The sequence below is a fragment of the Ranitomeya variabilis genome, chromosome 1, assembly GCF_051348905.1.
Source record: "Ranitomeya variabilis isolate aRanVar5 chromosome 1, aRanVar5.hap1, whole genome shotgun sequence".
Lineage (NCBI taxonomy): Eukaryota > Metazoa > Chordata > Amphibia > Anura > Dendrobatidae > Ranitomeya > Ranitomeya variabilis.
The window spans coordinates 442,010,844-442,032,428 of NC_135232.1; the positions used below are offsets into that span (position 1 = coordinate 442,010,844).

General features: G+C 43.5%; 1 protein-coding gene across 1 annotated transcript in view; it reads right to left on the reverse strand.

Moving 5' to 3' along the window:
- SLC44A1 (solute carrier family 44 member 1) overlaps positions 1 to 21,585 on the reverse strand; it is a 153,257-nt gene that overhangs the window by 75,874 nt on the left and 55,798 nt on the right. The window contains exons 5-6 of the mRNA XM_077249395.1: positions 20,585 to 20,678; positions 5,000 to 5,169 (exon numbers count right to left, since the gene is read on the reverse strand). Of these exons, the coding sequence (XP_077105510.1) occupies positions 5,000 to 5,169; positions 20,585 to 20,678 (264 nt within the window). The remainder of the gene's footprint in view (positions 1 to 4,999; positions 5,170 to 20,584; positions 20,679 to 21,585) is intronic.

The following is a 21,585-nucleotide window of genomic DNA, read 5'->3' on the forward strand; positions in this document are numbered from 1 at the left end:
TGTGACAGTACCCTTAAGGTACCGTCACACTAGGCGATATCGCCAGCGATCCGTGACGTTGCAGCGACCTGGATAGCGATATCGCTGTATTTGACACGCAGCAGCGATCTGGATCCCGCTGTGAAATTGCTGGTCGCTGCTAGAAGGTCTGCACTATATTTGGTCGCTAGGTCGCCGTGTATCGCCGTGTTTGACAGCAAAAGCAAGGATACCGGCGATATTTTACACTGGTAACCAGGGTAAACATCGGGTTACTAAGCGCAGGGCCGCGCTTAGTAACCCGATGTTTACCCTGGTTACCAGCGTAAAAGTTAACAAAACAAACAGCACATACTCACCAGCGCGTCCCCCAGCCTCTGCTTCCTGACACTGACTGAGCGCCGGCCCTAAACTGAAAGTGAAAGCACAGCGGTGACGGCTCAGTGTCAGGAAGCAGAGGCTGGGGGACGCGCTGGTGAGTATGTGCTGTTTGTTTTTTTAACTTTTACGCTGGTAACCAGGGTAAACATCGGGTAACTAAGCGCGGCCCTGCGCTTAGCAACCCGATGCTTACCCTGGTTACCCGGGGACCTCGGCATCGTTGGTCGCTGGAGAGTGGTCTGTGTGACAGCTCTCCAGCGACCAAACAGCGACGCTGCAGCGATCGGCATCGCTGTCGCTATCGCTGCAGCGTCGCTTAATGTGACGGTACCTTTAGTCTGCAAAAAAGTCCATCCTTCTGAGCAGCACATTGTCCTGTGTAAACAATGCCTGAGCTGCAGACAACAATGGCAGTCTAGGCACCCTTAACAAGCCATTACCATTCATTCAGTGAGAATTTGAAGTGTGGATGGTCTGTTTAAACAGACAACTAAACGACTCAGTGAAGACTAAAGCCCCCGTCTCACTAAGCGAGATCGCTAGCGAGATCGCTGCTGAGTCACAAGTTTTGTGACGCAACAGCGACCTCAGTAGCGATCTCGCTATGTGTGACACGTAGCAGCGACCAGGCCCCTGCTGTGAGATTGCTGGTCGTGTCAGAATGGCCTGGACCTTTTTTTGATCGTTGAGGTCCCGCTGGGTAGCACACATCGCTGTGTTTGACACCTTACCAACGACCTCGTTGACGACTCAGACACTGAATCGTCATAATAGCTCCCATGTGACATCATTGTACAGGTCGCTGGTGAGATGTCAAACAGTGAGATCGCAGCTGCGATCGTTGGAGATATCACTGTTTGACATCTCACCAGCGACCACATAGCGACGCAGCAACGATCCCTGACAGGTCGTATCGTTGTCGGGATCGCTTTAGCGTCGCTAAAGGCCCCGTCTCACATAGCGAGATCGCTAGCGAGATCGCTGCTGAGTCACAAGTTTTGTGACGCAACAGCGACCTCAGTAGCGATCTCGCTATGTGTGACACGTACCAGCGATCAGGCCCCTGCTGCGAGATCGCTGGTCGTGTCAGAATGGCCTGGACCTTTTTTTGGTCGTTGAGGCCCCGCTGACATCGCTGAATCGGTGTGTGTGACACCGATCCAGCGATGTCTTAACTGGTAACCAGGGTAAACATCGGGTTACTAAGCGCAGGGCCGCGCTTAGTAACCCGATGTTTACCCTGGTTACCAGCGTAAATGTAAAAAAAAAAAAAACAGTACATACTCACCATCTGATGTCCGTCAGGTCCCTTGGCGTCTGCTTCCTGCTCTGACTGAGCCGCCGTAAAGTGAGAGCACAGCAGTGACGTCACCGCTGCGCTCTGCTCTCACTGTACGGCGGATCAGTCAGAGCAGGAAGCAGACGCCAAGGGACCTGACGGGCAACAGATGGTGAGTATGTACTGTTTGTTTTTTTTTACATTTACGCTGGTAACCAGGGTAAACATCGGGTTACTAAGCGCGGCCCTGCGCTTAGTAACCCGATGTTTACCCTGGTTACCCGGGTGCTGCAGGGGGACTTCGGCATCGTTGAAGACAGTTTCAACGATGCCGAAGTCGTTCCCCTGATCGTTGGTCGCTGGAGAGAGCTGTCTGTGTGACAGCTCCCCAGCGACCACACAGCGACGCTGCAGCGATCAGCATCGTTGTCTGTATCGCTGCAGCGTCGCTGTGTGAGACGGGGCCTTAAGTGAGACGGGGCCTTAAGTAATTAAATTAGTAAAAACTAACAAACAGACCTTCAAAAGTACCTATCCCCAATTTGGGGTTGACCTTTTAATTTAATAAAACACTGAAGAGGTGATTATTCTAAGTATAATCCACTAATAAATCCACACAGAAATGTCCCGCATGTCCCACCCCAGAGCCCTAAACGTCTGGGTTATAAAATCCTGGCATATATAGAATGAACCTTTGTGACCATTATTGCAGTGAAAGTGTGAGATCTCGCGCTTTCCGGGAATCCAGCTCTGCCTTGGAGTTCGAACAGCAACATCATTAGAGTGGTTACAGTTTGGTAACAGCTTAAGGTACACGGAAGCTCAGGAGGACTAACGGAAGGAGCAAGATCTCTCTCACTGCATGAGCCGCCATGGAGGGTTGTGGGATCGCACCCTGCATGCCAGGATTCTATAACCCGGAAGTTCAGGCCAAGCTTTGCTGGAAATCCGGGGACTTTTAAGGGGAACATTAAGGCCATTTCTACAAGGTTTTGTCACTGGATTTAGTTTCGGCACTATAGATGAATTCCCAGGAGTGGAAAGGTAGTAAGCCAAAGCAAAAAGACATCCTGCATAATATGTCTTATCTTAATCTTTGGAATCTCAGTAGGATCAACCCTCCTAAAGGCCCCGTCACACATAGCGTTTTACCAACGATCACGACCAGCGATACGACCTGGCCGTGATCGTTGGTAAGTCGTTGTGTGGTCGCTGGGGAGCTGTCACACAGACAGCTCTCTCCAGCGACCAACGATCAGGGGAACGACTTCGGCATCGTTGAAACTGTCTTCAACGATGCCGAAGTCCCCCTGCAGCACCCGGGTAAACATCGGGTTACTAAGCGCAGGGCCACGCTTAGTAACCCGATGTTTACCCTGGTTACCAAAAAAAACAAACAGTACATACTCACCATCTGATGTCCGTCAGGTCCCTTGCCGTCTGCTTCCTGCTCTGACTGAGTGCCGCCGTACAGTGAGAGCAGAGCGCAGCGGTGACGTCACTGCTGTGCTGTGCTCTCACTGTACGGCGGCACTCAGTCAGAGCAGGAAGCAGACGGCAAGGGACCTGACGGACATCAGATGGTGAGTATGTACTGTTTTTTTTTTTTTACATTTACGCTGGTAACCAGGGTAAACATCGGGTTACTAAGCGCGGCCCTGCGCTTAGTAACCCGATGTTTACCCTGGTTACCAGTGAAGACATCGCTGGATCGGTGTCACACACACCGATTCAGCGATGTCAGCGGGACCTCAACGATCAAAAAAAGGTCCAGGCCATTCCGACACGACCAGCGATCTCACAGCAGGGGCCTGGTCGCTGCTACGTGTCACACATAGCGAGATCGCTACTGAGGTCGCTGTTGCGTCACAAAACTTGTGACTCAGCAGCGATCTCGCTAGCGATCTCGCTATGTGTGACGGGGCCTTAATAAGCCTTGCTTGCCTCACGCTGGTATCTCTACATTTTTAAAAAAAAAAACAATCTCTGGAGGCAGATTCTCATACATATAGTCCTGAACAACTCATTTACGGTACATAGAAGAAAGACATAGATTTCTCTGGCATAAGACATCAGATTGCAGATATCAAGGTATCATTTTATTCAGCGTCCTATGACCTGAATGCCCATATGGATGGCTTAAGAAGGTTAATCCTACTGACAGATTCTCTTTAAAAGGAACCTGCTATATTGAACATGTCGATCAGTGAGCTGCAGGTAATAGAGCAGGGGGAGCTGAACGGATCGATATAGTAAATATTTTCTCACAAAATTATAGGTTGAGAAGTCACTGATTGACAGCTCTTACCATGTGAACATTTTTACAAAGCTGTCAAGCATTAATAAGACTGTCTGCTCAGCAACTCCTGCGGTCTAACACATGAAGATGAACACATAAGGGACTGCATGTACAACATGACAAATTCCCTATAGTTATAAGGATGATCATTCAATGCCAATAGCTAAAAATATAAGTGTTCTTCCAGTAACAAATGGCTCTAGAGTCTAGCATATACACACACCATACAAGAATTGAGCATACAATTAAAATGCAGTACAAGAACATTCATTTAATCTAAGCATTTCATTTCAGAATCGCTTCTGCGTATTCGAATAAGGAATCTAAAAATCAACCCAACTTTAAAGGGTGTCTCCCACAAACAAAAGTTAATTTTAATCAATAGATCTTGGAATGATAATAAACTCCACAATTAGATGGGCTTAAATAAAATGTGCCTGTGCTGAGATAATCTTATAAATGCTGTGTACTGTGTAATGCCTGTGTCTGACCGTACAGGAACATGGTCTGATTATACCACAGTTACTGGGCAGGGGAGGAAGCAAAAGTGTATACAGACATTACAGCATGGGATCACAAATGATTCGTTCTTTGAAGTAAAACATTATTTACAAAAAGACAGGGAAATGTTTTATTCTTACAAAAAGAATTAGATGCGATCCCGTGCTGTAATGTCTGTATACTCTTTTGCTTCCTCCCCTGCCCAGGAGATGTGGTATGACCAGACCATGTCCCACACAATACACAGCAGGGGCACATTTATAAGATTATCTTAGCACAGGAACATTTTAGTCAAACACATCCAATTGTGGAAATCATTATTATTCCAAGACCTATTGATTAAAATGAACTTTTGTTCATGGGAAAACCCCTTTAAGTAAAGCATTTAATATTGGAGACCCACTATGATCATGCAATGATTTGCAAGCATATGTGCCAATACATTTTCTTTTTTATAAAACCTTCTTTATTAGAGCCCAGGAGGTAAATTTGGAGAGAAAAAAAAAAGACGCCTATAACAATACTAATACATTAAGTCTAATAATTAGTAAAACCATTACCTAGTGACAAAAAGCAAAGTCCAATTATAATTTCTTTGCTGGTCATTACTCCACTAATCAGCCTGTGTAGGACACTATTGTCACTGACAAAAGTGATCAGAGCTTCTGCAAACTTGGCATAGCAGGAAATGTTCACAGGAGCACAGCGATGGAAGAATGGAATAGGTGCACTGGTGACACAAGGAGAAAAAAAAACAAAATAGAAAAAAAAATTACTCCTACCGAAATATAAAATGAAAAAAAATGTCACATCAACACAGAAATGGAAAGGTGAATGGAGCATTATATATATATTTTTTTGTAAAGGGGTTGGGAAGAAACGTGGTGGGCAGAGGTTGAAAATGAATGATGTGATAGCAAGGACAGTCTGTCAGAAAGAGGAGGAGCACAATAAAAAAAATAAATTCATGTGGACCAATAAAAAAGTGGCATGACCCATATAAATAAAATTATTGATGAGAAATGAGACTTGCTTGCCAGTATCTTGCGTGCATAAATGTTCTCTCATCTTGCTATATCATTTAAAGGGGGAGAGTAGGATTTTTTTAATAAAGTGTACCTCAATAATGACACTTTAGTAACGTATATGCCAAATACCTTACTGCTTGCTCTGGGGTTGTTGAGGAAGCAAGGACAGCCAAGCTCTATTGCGTTCTTATAAGTTTAGATTGCATAAAAAGATTTAGCGGGGCTTCATTCATTCATTCATCTCCTTTTAAGCAAATGCTGTATATTTTATCCAAAAATGGGATTAGCGGAGTGCAGGGAAACCCTCCCTGTCCAGAAGATTGCTGATACCCTTTTTATCGCATAACATTTTCAGTGTAAAAATACAGCATTCACATAGACCGTGCAAGAAACCTTGTGAATGACACCAATGGTCTGATACCACCATGGCATCCTCAGTACAAGCAGTAATGCAAGCGGTATTTTCTTTACTGTGGCCAGAGATCAGGAGAGAAATACAGAACAATGGATATAATAGAGCCGTGGTTACCCATTTACAACGTATCAAGCTACATTTTAATAAATATGTAACAATATTTACAATTATTTAAAGAAAGCAGAAAAGCACAAAATATCAAAAACATGTTTGAGGGTCTTCCTCAGTGTTAGAGACTTACCTTGTATGGAAAAGCAGTTTAAATGGTTATTACCCAAAACACAATGTGTTCGTATAATAATGTGCACACCTTTATTCAATTTTGCCAATACAACACATTTTTAACCCCTTCATGACCCAGCCTATTTTGACCTTAATGACCTGGCCGTTTTTTGCAATTCTGACCAGTGTCCCTTTATGAGGTAATTACTCAGTAACGCTTCAACGGATCCTAGCGGTTCTGAGAATGTTTTTTCGTGACATATTGGGCTTCACGTTAGTGGTAAATTTAGGTCGATAATTTTTGCGTTTATTTGTGAAAAAAATGGAAATTTGGCGAAAATTTCGCAATTTTCACATTTTGAATTTTTATTCTGTTAAACCAGAGAGTTATGTGACACAAAATAGTTAATAAATAACATTTCCCCCATGTCTACTATACATCAGCACAATTTTGGAAACAAAATTTTTTTTTGCTAGGAAGTTATAAGGGTTAAAATTTGACCAGTGATTTCTCATTTTTACAACAAAATTTACAAAACCATTTTTTTTACGGACCACCTCACATTTGAAGTCAGTTTGAGGGTTCTATATGGCTGAAAATACCCAAAAGTGACACCATTCTAAAAACAGCACCCCTCAAGGTGCTCAAAACCACATTCAAGAAGTTTATTAACCCTTCAGGTGCTTCACAGCAGCAGAAGCAACATGGAAGGAAAAAATGAACATTTAACTTTTTAGTCACAAAAATTATCTTTTAGCAACAATTTTTTTATTTTCCCAAAGGTAAAAGGAGAAACTGGACCACGAAAGTTGTTGTTCAATTTGTCCTGAGTACGCTGATACCTCATATGTGGGGGTAAACCACTGTTTGGGCGCACGGCAGGGCTCGGAAGGGAAGGAGGCCATTTGACTTTTTGAATGAAAAATTGTCTCCAATCTTTAGCGGACACCATGTCGCGTTTGGAGAGCCCCCGTGTGCCTAAACATTGGAGCTCCCCCACATGTGACCCCATTTTGAAAACTAGACCCCCCAAGGAACTCATCTAGATGCATAGTGAGCACTTTAAACCCTCAGGTGCTTCACAAATTGATCCGTAAAAATGAAAAAGTACTTTTTTTTTTTCACAAAAAAATTCTTTTAGCCTCAATTTTTTTCATTTTCACATGGGCAACAGAATAAAATGGATCCTAAAATTTGTTGGGCAATATCTCCTGAGTACACCGATACCTCACATGTGGGGGTAAACCACTGTTTGGGCGCACGGCAGGGCTCGGAAGGGAAGGCGCGCCATTTGACTTTTTGAATGGAAAATTAGCTCCAATCGTTAGCGGACACCATGTCGCGTTTGGAGAGCCCCTGTGTGCCTATCCATTGGAGCTCCCCAACATGTGACCCCATTTTGGAAACTAGACCCCCCAAGGAACTTATCTAGATGCATAGTGAGCACTTAAAACTCTCAGGTGCTTCACAGAAGTTTATAACGCAGAGCCGTGAAAATAAAAAATATTTTTTCTTTCCTCAAAAATGATTTTTTAGCCCGAATTTTTTTATTTTCCCAAGGGTAACAGGAGAAATTGGACGCCAAAAGTTGTTGTGCAGTTTGTCCTGAGTACGCTGATACCCCATATGTGGGGGTAAACCACTGTTTGGGCGCACGGCAGGGCTCGGAAGGGAAGGCACGCCATTTGGCTTTTTGCATGGAAAATTAGCTCCAATCATTAGCGGACACCATGTCGCGTTTGGAGAGCCCCTGTGTGCCTAAACATTGGAGCTCCCCCACAAGTGACCCCATTTTGGAAACTAGACCTCCCAAGGAACTAATGTAGATGTGTGGTGAGCACTTTGAACCCTCAAGTGCTTCACAGAAGTTTATAACGTAGAGCCACGAAAATAAAAAATAATTTTTCTTTCCTCAAAAATAATTTTTTAGCCCAGAATTTTTTAATTTTCCCAAGGGTAACAGGAGAAATTTGACCCCAAAAGTTGTTTTCCAGTTTCTCCTGAGTACGCGGATACCCCATATGTGGGGGTAAACCACTGTTTGGGCACATGCCGGGGCTCAGAAGTGAAGTAGTGACGTTTTGAAATGCAGACTTTGATGGATTGGTCTGCAGGCGTCACGTTGCGTTTGCAGAGCCCCTGATGTGCCTAAACAGTAGAAACCCCCCACAATTGACCCCATTTTGGAAACTAGACCCCCCAAGGAACTTATCTAGATGTGTGGTGAGCACGTTCAACCCCCAAGTGCTTCACAGAAGTTTATAACGCAGAGCCGTGAAAATAAGAAATAATTTGTCTTTCCTCAAAAATTATGTTTTAGCAAGCAATTTTTTATTTTTGCAAGGGTAACAGGAAAAATTGGACACCAATAGTTGTTGCCCAGTTTGTCCCGAGTACGCTTGTACCCCATATGTGGGGGTAACTAACTGTTTGGGCGCACGTCGGGGCTCGAAAAGGGAGGGAGCACCATTTGACTTTTTGAACGCAAGATTGGCTGGAATCAATAGTGGCGCCATGTTGCGTTTGGAGACCCCTGATGTGCCTAAACAGTGGAAACCCCTCAATTCTAACTTCAACACTAACCCCAACACACCCCTAACCCAAATCCCAACTGTAGCCATAACCCTAACCACAACCCTAACCCCAACACACCCGTAACCCTAATCCTAACCCTAATCCCAACCCTAAACCTAATCCCAACCCTAACCACAACTGTAACCCCATCACACCCCTAACCCTATCCGTAACCTATCCCCCTAACCACAAGCCTAATCTTAACCCTATTTCCAACCCTATCCCTAATTCCAACCCTAACTCTAATTCCAACCCTAAGGCTATGTGCCCACGTTGCGGATTCGTGTGAGATTTTTCCGCACGATTTTTGAAAAATCCGCAAAAAACCCGGCCTGCAGGGATGCGATCCTTCCATGACGCCACATAGGCGTCACAGGTCGGATTGGCACCGACTTTCTTGACGCCTACGTGGCGTCAAAGGTCGGGAAGGGGTTAAGTCGGCCCCATTTTCCATATATCACCTCCCCTTCCTAAGGATTACCCTCTAGTTGCCATTTGGAACCGTCCTTTAGTAATTCCAGGTCATGGTTGACCATGTGCAGACCAGAGACTCTGGGCTATATACAGGGGGCTGGGAGGATTTGCTGAAGAATGGGGCTGTATACAGAGGACAGAGAAGAAGAGTACTGCAGAAAGGGGGCGAAGGGAGCCATATACTGCAGGATGGGATTCTCTATAGGGTGTCTGTGAAGACAGACATACTGCAGGATTAGGTTATACACAAGGTCGGAGATTAGTTGAGCTGTGTTTGTTGCTTGCTGCTGACAGACTAGTGAAACGGCAAATACCACACTCTACTGATGCATATTGCAGAGGATTATCTTTTGTCAAATGCATCAATAGAGCAGCATTTGCAGTTTCACAAAACGTGTCAACAGCAGACTTCAAACACAGCTATGCACTGCTGTTGTGGCAGAGTTGAGCTCTGCTAAAATCAGCTAACGATGTAAAACCAAACTGCAGATATACGGATGTAGATGGCAAAATAAATAGAAAATCAGTCAGGTAGGGTTACTATGCAGGAGCAGACAGTGCACAGAAGAATGAGGTGAATTCTACACTTAGATTAGTTTGATGTTGGCTCAGAGAAGTAGTACGGTACTTATCAAAGGCACAAAGCAAAAGGTCTGCAGCACTGAGGAGAAGCAAGTGAAACTGAGATATGTAGTTTTAACAGAGTAAGAATAAGACCACCCATTCAGTTATGTGAAGCTGGATACTCAAAGGGGCAGAGAGGGATGAAAAAACACAAAAAAGCTAAAGAGAAAAAAATCTTTGTTGGGCTTAGTTTGCATGTTAAGTAAACGATTGATGTGCTTTGTGAAAAGTAATGCAATTGTAGGAATATCCATTTGAAAATAAGTAAGATGTGGATTCGACGCATGCATAAAATTACAAAGAATTCAGTGCATCTTGCACTGCATAGCTTTCTGCTAACAAATTATACCATTACCTGGAAATTTGGATAGGGATTTTTGTCAGGTTCCGTCAAACTGTCAGATGTCAAGAGTACAGAGTGATAGTGGGATTGGCATAATGCATGCCAGATACTCATTATCAGTATGAACATGTTTTCTTCTCCTTCAATGGAAGTCTTCAAACAGAGGCTCGACATACATCTGTTTCAGATGGTTTAGTGAATCCTGCATTGAGCAGGGGGTTGGATACAATGACCCTGGGGGTCCCTTACAACTCTAACATTCGACGATTCTATGATACATACAAAATAGAAAAGTGCATTTTTTTGCCAAAATTCTTGAGCAAAACTATCTGAAATGTCGCAAAATATTTCAGCAACTGGTAGTTGCATAAACAATTTGAGACTTTTGGCCTATTTATGCTACTCCCAGCTAACTCCATCAACTTTTTTTTTTAAAAATGGGCAGAGATTTGTTGGAGGGCGAAAAGTGGTGTAAAGTATGACAGAAATGTACGCTAATGCATGACTGGAACACTTTTCCAGCAGAGGTACAAGACAACGGTCATCAAAACTAGAGTTCAAAACACCTGTCTTGAAGAATCAGGGCCACACTGAGGGTATGTGCACATGTACAGGATTTTTCGCGTTTTTTCAGCTGTTTTCCATACAGAAGCATCCCATCATTTTTAATGCATTCCGCAATTTTTGTGCACATGTTGCGGTTTCTTCCGCAAAAAAAAAAAAGCATTGCGGTAAAAAACGCAGCATGTTCATTAATTTTGCGGATTTTTTGCGTTTTTGCCACTATATTATTGCATTGGGAAGCTCCAGAAAAAAAAGGTGAAAAATCAGCAAAAAAAGCGCAAAAAACGCATGCGGTATTCCTGCGGAAAAAGTCCAGATTTTCTCATGAAAATTCTGCACACTTTCCTGAACGTGTGCACATAGCCTGATAGTTTTTTTTATCATGATTATATATATAATCATCTAAGGGGCACTTCCGTCTGTCTGTTTGTCATGTAAATCCCGCGTCGCTGATTGGTCGCGGTCAGCAGGCGACGGGCACAGTCCGGCCGGGAATTCGCCCCTTCCTACTCTCTGTCAGTGCCCCCTCCATGCTCCCCTCCAGTCAGCGCTCACAGGGTTAATGGCTGCGTTACACCGCGTTATGCCGCGGTGTAACGCAGTCCGTTAACGCTGCTATTAACCCTGTGTGACCAACTTTTTACTATTGATGCTGCCTATGCAAAGGTCTAATGTTAAGAATAATAATAAAAAAAAATAATAAATCATTACTCACCTTCTGGCGCCTTTCCCGCTCCTCGCAACGCTCCGGGCCATGCATTGCGGTCTCGCGAGATGATGACGTAGCGGCCTCGCGAGACCGCAATGCATTCTTGGGACCGGAGCGTCGCTAAATGCCTCACCTGGATCCGGGGGCCGCCGGAAGGTGAGTATATAACTATTTTTTATTTTAATTCTTTTTTTTAACAGAGATATGATGCCCACATTGCTATATACTACGTGGGCTGTGTTATATACTGCGTGGGCTGTGTTATATACTATGTCTCTGTGCTATATACTACGTGGGCTGTGCTATATACTACATCGCTGTGCTATATACGATGGCTGTGCTATATACTGCGTGAGCTGTGTTATATACTGCGTCTCTGTGCTATATACTACGTAGCTTTGCAATATACTACGTGGGCTGTGTTATACACTACGTGGGCTGTGCTATATGCTACGTGGGCTGTTATATGCTACGTGGGCTGTGTTATATGCTACGTGGGCTGTGTTATATGCTACGTGGGCTGTGGTATATTTCTCTGCTGTATCTGTGCATCATGAATCGTGGTATGTGTTAAAGAGGGGGGCCCTCTGAGACTCTTTCACCCGGGGCACTCAAAAACCTGGAGGCGGCCCTGGCTTCACTGATTGTTCGCGGCCGGCCGGGCGTGACCAATCAGCGACAGGCGCGAATTGGCGCGAAATTTGAACCACGTTTCGCTAATTGGTTGTGCCCGGCCGAATCCTGTGTATATATTGCATTATTCTGAAAACTTCATAAACTACATACATATTCTAGAATCTAGAATACCCGATGCGTTACAATCGGGCCACCATCTAGTCACAAATAAGCACCTTGCTTCCTCAAAAGCTAGAATAACTCCTAAATTACAAGATTTCTTATTGGTATTCCATGAGTGGATTCTGCAATGGCAGCTAAATCCATGGGGCTGTCTAGTAAAGAAATGATTAATTTTATGCTTAAACATATGTAAATAGTGAAACAACTTACCAAATGCCTCTATTAACATAGTTGCACCAATCTTCAGCTATCCCCTCCTGTCCTAGGTTAGGCAGGGTAACTTCTTGCCCTGTGCTGGACAAGGAAAACCATTTCCTGGGTTGAAATGTCATTGGTGCTTTGTGTGAAGGGGATGGCCGACTGGCTCATTGCAATAACTAAGCCAGCCCCCCTCTTTGTCTATATACTGGAAGTGACAGAGAAGAGGCCTAGGTAGGCTTTTTACATGGCACTCAGTATTTGAAAAAAATGATTCCTTCTTTATTGTACATCCAGACCAAATAGATTAAATTAAACGTTTTTGGTCCGTCATAGGACCTTCATCAGAATATCCTTATTGGAGAAAACTGGATGTCATATGAAATTATGGGAATAAAGGCAGCTGTATGCAGTCTGGTGATGGTAATGCCAACGGGACCTGGTGGAGCTATTCACATAACAGGAGAGGAACAGCGCTACTTGAATATGCAAAGGACTTGCGACAGGAATGGCACCGAGTGTCTCGGTAAGACATATGGCAAGCCCGCCCTTCAGTAGGGACGCCCAGGAGGGGGAAAGCTAATGTGACCCTGTGGGGCTGTGACATGGTAAGAGATAAGCAGCACTCCAGCTTTCCCCAATAGCCCTCTCACTCATCGGTGGTATCGCCACATGATGTAATAAGCATCATTCCCTTTGCAAGTTTCCTGCAAAGTACTGGAGTGCTGCTATTATAGATTATAGAAGGTAGGCCACAGAGGAGGATGTTGCAGTAGTCGAGGTGGGAAATGATTAGGGCATGCACAAGCATTTTGGCAGCGCAAGGGTTGAGGAAAGGACGGATTCTGGAAATATTTTTGAGCTGCAGGCGACAGGAGGTGGCGAGATCTTGGATGTGCGGTTTGAAGGACAGGGCAGAGTCAAGGGTTACTCCGAGGCAGCGGATTTTGGGGACAGGGGAAAGTGTGATTTCATTTATTTTGATAGCTAGATCAGGTAGGGAAGATTGAGGAAAGATATTCAGATTTGTCCACATTGAGCTTGAGGAAGCGAGAGGAGGAGGATATGGCTGATAGACACTCCGGGATTCTGGAGAGCAGAGAGGTGACATCTGGGCCAGAGAGGTAGATCTGAGTGTCATCAGCATATAGATGGTACTGGAAGCCATAGGACCTTATGAGTTGTCCCAGGCCGAGTGGAAATTTGGGGTGCGTCTTATGGTCCGGTGCGTCTTACAGTCCGAAAAATAAGGCGCTTCATTTTTCCGTCTGTGAAAATAGATCTGATGTGCCTTGCCAAAAAGTTCCATTTTTGTCTCATCTGTGCATAGGACATTCTCCCAGAAGCTTTGTGGCTTGGCAAATTCCAGTCTGGCTTTTTATGATTTTTTTTTTTAAACAATGGTGTCCTCCTTGGTTGTCTCCCATGAAGTCCACTTTGGCTCATACAACGACGGATGGTGTGATCTGACACTGATGTTCCTTGAGCTTGAAGTTCACCTTTAATCTGTTTAGAAGTTTTTCTGGGCTCTTTTGTTACCATTCGTATTATCCGTCTCTTTGATTTGTCATCAGTTTTCCTCCTGTGGCCACGTCCAGGGAGGCTGGCTACAATCCCATGGATCTTACATTTCTGAATAATATGTGCAACTGTAGTCACAGGAACATCAAGCTGCTTGGATATAGTCTTATATCTTTTACCTTTAACATGTTTGTCTATAATTTTCTTTCTAATCTCCTGAGACAACTCTTTCCTTCGCTTTCTCTGTTCCATGTTGAGTGTGATACACACCATGTCACCAAACAGCACAGTGAGTATCTGTAGCCCTATATACAGGCCCACTCACTGAATCCAAGATTGTAGACACCTGTGATGATAATTAGTGGACACACCATGATTTAACACGTCCCTTTTGTCACATTATTTTCAGGGGTACCATAATTTCTGTCCAGGCCTATTTCATGAGTTTGGGTCTTTTTTTTTGTTGTTTTTTTTTTTATTCTGTTAGATTCAAGTTATTTCTCTGGCCATTGTGGGTTTTTCTGTCATTAAACGAGAGGTATCAACAATTTTGACCACGTGTGTACAAATCTAAAAAACACTGCATGGCTGTAGAATTCATTTTATGCACATCTTAATAAGGAATCTATCAGCAGGATTTCACCCCCAAACTAACTATCTATCTATAATATGCATTTGACATTTTCATAGACAACTCCAGCAATATCTTTACATGACCAGTCTGTTAATGTTACTGATAAATCAGCATTTGATTCGATATGCAAATGGATACTGCAGATCTGAAGCCTCTGTCACTCCAGGTCTATGCCATGCCCAGAGTTGCCTCTCCATTAGTGATGAGCGAGTATACTCGTTGCTCGGGTTTTCCAGAGCACGCTCGGGTGGTCACCGAGTATTTATGACTGCTCTGACATTTAGTTATTATCACGGCAGCTGAATGATTCACAGCTACTAGCCAACTTGAATACATGTGGGGATTCCCTAGCAACCAGGCAACCCCCACATGTACTTAAAGGGAACCTGTCACCCCGTTTTTTCCGTATGAGATAAAATACCGTTAAATAGGGCCTGAGCTGTGCATTACAATAGTGTATTTTGTGGACCCTGATTTCCCCACCTATGCTGCCGAAATATGTTACCAAAGTCGCCGTTTTCGCCTGTCAATCAGGCTGGTCTGGTCAAATGGGCGTGGTGACATCGCTGTTCCTTCCCCCAGATCTTGCTTAGTTTTCCGTTGGTGGCGTAGTGGTTTGCGCATGCCCAAGGCCCGAATCCACTTCATAGGTGTGGAAAAAGAGCGCGATCTGCGCTATTCCCCTGGTGATCGGTGGGGGCGGCCATTTTCCTGAAGCCCCGGGCAGCAGAGCGCTCCATCTGCGCACGCGCGGCCACAGGAAGATGGCCGCCCCCACCGATCACCAGGGGAATAGCGCAGATCGCGCTCTTTTTCCACACCTATGAAGTGGATTCGGGCCTTGGGCATGCGCAAACCACTACGCCACCAACGGAAAACTAAGCAAGATCTGGGGGAAGGAACAGCGATGTCACCACGCCCATTTGACCAGGCCAGCCTGATTGACAGGCGAAAACGGCGACTTTGGTAACGTATTTCGGCAGCATAGGTGGGGAATCAGGGTCCACAAAATACACTATTGTAATGCACAGCTCAGGCCCTATTTAACGGTATTTTTATCTCATACGGAAAAAACGGGGTGACAGGTTCCCTTTAAGCTGGCTAGCAGCTGTGAATCATTCTGTTGCTACGATGAAAACTAAATCTCCGAACACTAACAAATACTCGGAGAGCACCCGAGCGTGCTTGGGAAAACCCGAGGAACGAGTACACTCGCTCATCACTACTCTCCATGCTTGACTGACAACCTCTATGCTGTTTGACATCAGACAAAAGAGCCATCAGTAAAGGAGGAGGTAGTGGCGCTAGGAGGGGGAATAAAGCTGGAGTGACACAGGCTTTAGATCTACAAACAGTTCTTCAGCATCATTTGCATATCAGTTCAAACACTGATGTCTGAAAAACAGAGGAACAGGCTTGTCCATGTAAAGGTATTGCTGGAGTTGTTTTTGAAATACCTAAATTTTACATTCACATGTAAATGGTTAGGAGAATGGGGGGGGGGGTAAAATCCTGCTGGCAGTATACCTTTTAGGCTACTTTCACACTTCAGTCGGTACGGGGCTGTCGTCTTGCGTCGGCCCGACGTACTGACGGACGTTGTGAAATAAATGAACAAAGGGGGCAGCGGATGCAGTTTTTCAACGCATCCGCTGCCCCATTGTAATGTCCGGGGAGGAGGGGGCGGAGTTTCGGCCGTGCATGCGCAGTCGGAAATGGCGGACACGTCGCACAAAAAAAACCTTCCATGGAACTTTTTTGTGCCGACGGTCCGCCAAAACACGATGCATCCGTCGCACAACGGATGCGACGTGTGGCCATACATCGCAATGAGTCGCTAATGAAAGTCTATGGAGAAAAAACGCATCCTGCGGGCAACTTTGCAGGATTCCTTTTATTCTCCAAAACGACGCATTGCGACGTAGGCACTTTGACGGAAGTGTGAAAGTAGCCTAAGATGACCTGTCAGCTCTCCTGACATGCCTGCTTAATGGGAGTCTGCCACCCCCCCCCCCCCCCCACCCAAAAAATAAAAAATAAAAATTTAAACTGCCCATACAGTCCTACAGAGGATTCAGCCCCTATAAATCTAATAACTGCAGAATAGATTCCCCTTCTTTAGTGGTACAGAAAATTGTTTTACTGCATATGCAAATGAAGATACCTTAGCGAGGTCATGGGGTCACCGCTATCCTAAATCAACATGTCGCCTCCCTTTTAGCATGATTGACAGTGCTTGCTTGTGCCTAAATTGAATTCCCGGCCTGCATGTCTGCACTAACAATGCAGGAGCAGAACAGGTGCACATACACACCGTCATTCCGGGTATGCCCTCATCATTCTCTGCCTCGCCCGCCCCCTACTATGTGATCTAGTGTGCAGCAAGCGTGTGCTGCAGATAGGAGACAGGGATTAGCCTACAGTAAGCACCGACACTGTGTGCACGTCTCATCGGATCCTTCAGTGTCTGTGCGAGTGCAGTTCAGGAAGCGCTCGTTCTGTATATTCAATAACACAAAAGTAGGTGTGCCAAGCTATTCAGCAGCCAAGATCTAAAAAATATATAAGTACTGTATATTACTTATTGATGGAAAGCCATGTCAGAGAATGTACTGGACATGTTTTAAAAAGTTAAACTCCGAGGGCCACATTTACAAAGCTGCGCAGCCAAAACTGTCACAAATGATAACTGAAAAAATACTATTGTTAAAATTAGCACTAAATTTGGGAGAACAAAACCGTCCAAATGGGCATAATTTAGACCAGATATACTACGTAGCATAGAGGAAGACATGTAAATCTATTCCAGCTCATAGTAGGAAATGAATTCTACGCAGCAGAACAGTGGGACTAGGGAAAAAACTCCAGATTTGGCATTAGCCACTTGAACACATATGTAAGTTATGTCAGTCTTTGTAAAGAAGGGCGATTTAACCCCTTAGTGACCGGGCCAAATTTTTGAAATGTGACCGGTGTCACTTTATGTGATAACTCTGGAACGCTTCAACAGCTCCTAGTGATTTTGAGATTGTTTTTTCATGACACATTAGAATATACGAGAATTGTAAATTTAGGTCAATATGTTTTGTGTTTACTTATAAAAATATCAGAAATTTTACAAAAATGTAAAGACATTAGCAATGTTCAAACTTTGAATGATTATCCCATTACTCAGATAGTCATACCACAGCAAAATATTCATAAATAACATTTCCCACATGTCTGCTTTACATCAGCACCATTTGTAAAATGTTATTTTATTTTGTTAGCATTTTAGGAGGTTTAAAAATGTAGCAGCAATTTTTCCTTTTTCCAAGTAAACAAACAACAAAATAAATTTTTAAGGGACCTATCCAGAATTGAAGTGACATTGTGGGTACTATATACAGGAAACCCAAAAGTGATACGATTTTAAAAAAAGAGCACCCCTCAACATATTGAAAACTGATGTCAGGTAGTTTATTAACCCTTCAGGTGATTTTCAGGAATTAATGAAAAGTGATATGAGAGGAATTAAAAAGTGTGTTTTTTCCACCTAAATGTTGATAACTTGTGAACAGGTTACTACAGGAGGCAAACTGAGGCCGCTAATTGGTCCTGAACTGCCATGGCAAACATCAGGACCACAAGATCAAGATCTCAGGGTGCCGATGGGGATAAAGAAGAAGCCCCGATACTCTGTTAGCCATTTATACAATGCAGTCACTACTCACAGCAGCATCTTAGGGGTTAAACAGATATGGAAGGGAACAACACTGATCATGGCTGATGCAGCAAGTTGTCAGCTATACTATAGTGGACAGCCGACAGCTGCGGGATTGTCACCTGTATGGGGAGGCTAGTCTCTTCTATCTCAGGTCAGTAAAAAGACAAATTTCATCAAAAAGAGGAAAACAAGGAGGCACTCAAATACTGCTCATACGAGCTCCTATTCTCACTCTCCCGGCCATGAACTTTTAATGGAAATTCAATAAAGCAAGAGAACAAAACAGATCGGTGAGTGCCTTCTTCGTTTCTTCTTTTTGATGCAAGTGGATTACCTGTGGTTTTCTGGAAGAGCACCCTGAATCTTTCAAGTATAGCGGAACCATTCTGGTACATAAATACACCTATGAGACACACAGTCTAAGGGTCTTACGTGGGGCAGTGCCGTCCTTTTTCTTTTCACTCCAAAAAGACAAATTGGCTGTCATTAAGGGGATAATATAGTGTTAGCTGCAATCACAGTGATCCTTGCTATGAATGTGACAACTTTGTAACCTTTTGCACATGTGCAAAGATATTCCAAAAAGTATAGATTGCAAGAAATGAGGACGCATGATGATTGTTCACATTACATAAAGGAATAAACACACCAAGAAGAGGCACAACAATCAATGCTTTATCTACATTCCTCTAACACCTCTCATGTTGTACCACCGGTTTCCTTCTAGATGGGCAATAGTCATTTCCAAACTGTATGTCACACTGGTTGTGGAACTATGTGCGCTAACCATACAGAATACAGACACCAAACAACAGAGTGGGATACAAGGGAGTTTCAGGAATGAGAAACCAAATAGGAGAAAATGATGAAGTGTACACAGACAAAACTCCAAGCAACAATCTCCTAACACAACATCCAACCACAAACTACACCTCCAACTCCAAACCAGGCAGAAAGAACGGACACTGGCAATCCCCAAGTGCCAGAGGCGAGGATGGCCAACACTGAACAGTTGAGATCATCCAAGTAAGGAAGTTCCAGGAGCTTCAACTGAACAGATTAACCCTTGCACTGCTAGCAAAGAAAAAAACTGCGCGGTTTGATAGGATGGAAAGCACTTCTGACCAGTGCAGGAGCTCGCGGAAACAAGACTGCACAGTATCCCCGTGACACTATTTCTGGTTCCCAGGCTCCAGTGACACCAGTGAATTTTTTGCATTTTTTCATCCAACAAAGACATTCCACACATACCCTTCAAGCCTGAAGAAGGGAACCTCACTCAAAATGTTGCTATACTTTAGTCTGCAGTGTAATAACTTTTTTATTTGGATATGAAGGTAAAAATTAAAACTATTTAAAAAAGTATTCCTTTTTGTGCCTATTCTTGGTGTGCTATTCCTTTATACAATATTAATTTTCTGATGAAGTAGGGAGTAATGTGCCCTGCTTCATTGGAATAAGCATCCAAGTGCTTCTTTATAACATAAATTAGAGGTTGATCAACCCACCTTTTGTCTACTGCATGATGATAGTTGTCCAAAGTTATCCAAAGACACTGTAGATTTCCGAAAGCATCATTACTAACAATACACGGAAGCAGAACCAGTGGAGGTGACCGCAGGAAGTAATGCCACACAAGACATTCCCAGATATTACTACATCTCAATAAAGGATTCTGCCAGTAGGATCAACCTCCCTAAGCCATTCTATATGGGCATGTCGCTCATAGCAAGCTGAATAAAATGATACCTAGATATCCGCAATCTAATGTCTTATTCCAGAGAGATTTTTTTTCTTATATGTAAATAAGCTGGTAAAGATCTATGAGCCGGACACTAATCTGCATGAGAATCTGCCTCCAGAGATCATTTTAAATAAAAAGGGGTAATTTCCAGTGTAAGACATGTAAACTAACACAGAACACTAGAACTGATCTTTGTCTCCTTACAAACACATTTGCTGCAGGTCTCACAGCTCTGCTATATTGCAACACTGTTCTGCAGTGAGGTAAGAAAAGCAGAGAGCATCCATTACTCATCACCTACTCCTATCACATAAAATACGCTCTGGAGGCAGATTGTCAGGGAGATCTGTGTCCGGCCCATAGATCTTAACAGCTCATTTACATACAAGAAAATTTTTTTTTTATTTCTCTGGAATAAGATATCGTTACAGATATAAAGGTATCATTTTATTCAGCGTGCTACTGTCTACATGCCCATATAGATAGCTTAGGAGGGGTGGTTGATCCTACGGACAGACTCCCTTTAACGGTACCTTGCAGTAGAATAGAGAAATGTGCACGGTTTAGAAGAGACACTTCCCGTTACTTACCTTTCTGGCACTGGAAGCTTTGGGCATAAAGACACTGCTTTGCTATCGGTAGTGTACTGGTTGGGGGATAGTGCATAATCACACAAACGTGATCCTGTTGGAAAAAGTTAGACAAAATGTTTATGAAGTGGACTGATCCTTTTTTCATTTAAAGAATCTAAAACTCCCCAAAAGTTACATTACATTTCCTTCAATAACTATGCCTCTGCTGCAGCCCCCCTTCTGTGGTGCCTGTCCAATGTTTCCATCAATGTAGTGTTCGGGCACCACATCCTATGACATGGTGGCACCAGCTACAGCGTCCGGTTTGGTAACTATTGCAGTTTTATTAACTATGCCCCTAGTCCTGCCGTGCGTTCAGAGCCATGAAGAAGAATGTCACCTTCCTTTACGTTTGTCTGCAATGGGGGCACTGGCTATAGCGATGGCTGGTGCCACCACTGCAGTTCAAGGTAAAAACACTGAACACATGGCAGGGCTAGGGACATAGTTATTAAAACAAAATAAAGCAAAATCGACAGGCACAACCTAGATATAATCTCTAGTCACTACATGCTCACATAGCAAAATCGTTGTCCCCGCCGCCCACCCTCCTCAAAAAAAAAAACACAAAAAATCCAAGAGCTAAGCTGTATAAATAATAGCTGAGCGCACTAGTGGGTTTCAAAATGCAGTTTTATTAAAGTATCAATGGAAAACACAAGGAAACAACACAAATGGTTGAAAACCATTTAAAAAAGCACCACCGTGCTATACAACAAAAGTGCAATTATATAATGTAACACAGCATATACAGCTATTAAAGCTGATCCACCAAAACCAGGACTAGCATAAAATACAGCAACACAGAGTGTAAATACAATAAATTAAAACATTATACATTTATTTTTTTTAAATAATTAAAATAAAGGTTTTATTCCTCAAGAGGATATTACTTCATCTCTTCCTGGCAGCGAATGACCTTTGCCTTTTATTATGAAGCAATAAATTGTGTTACTGCA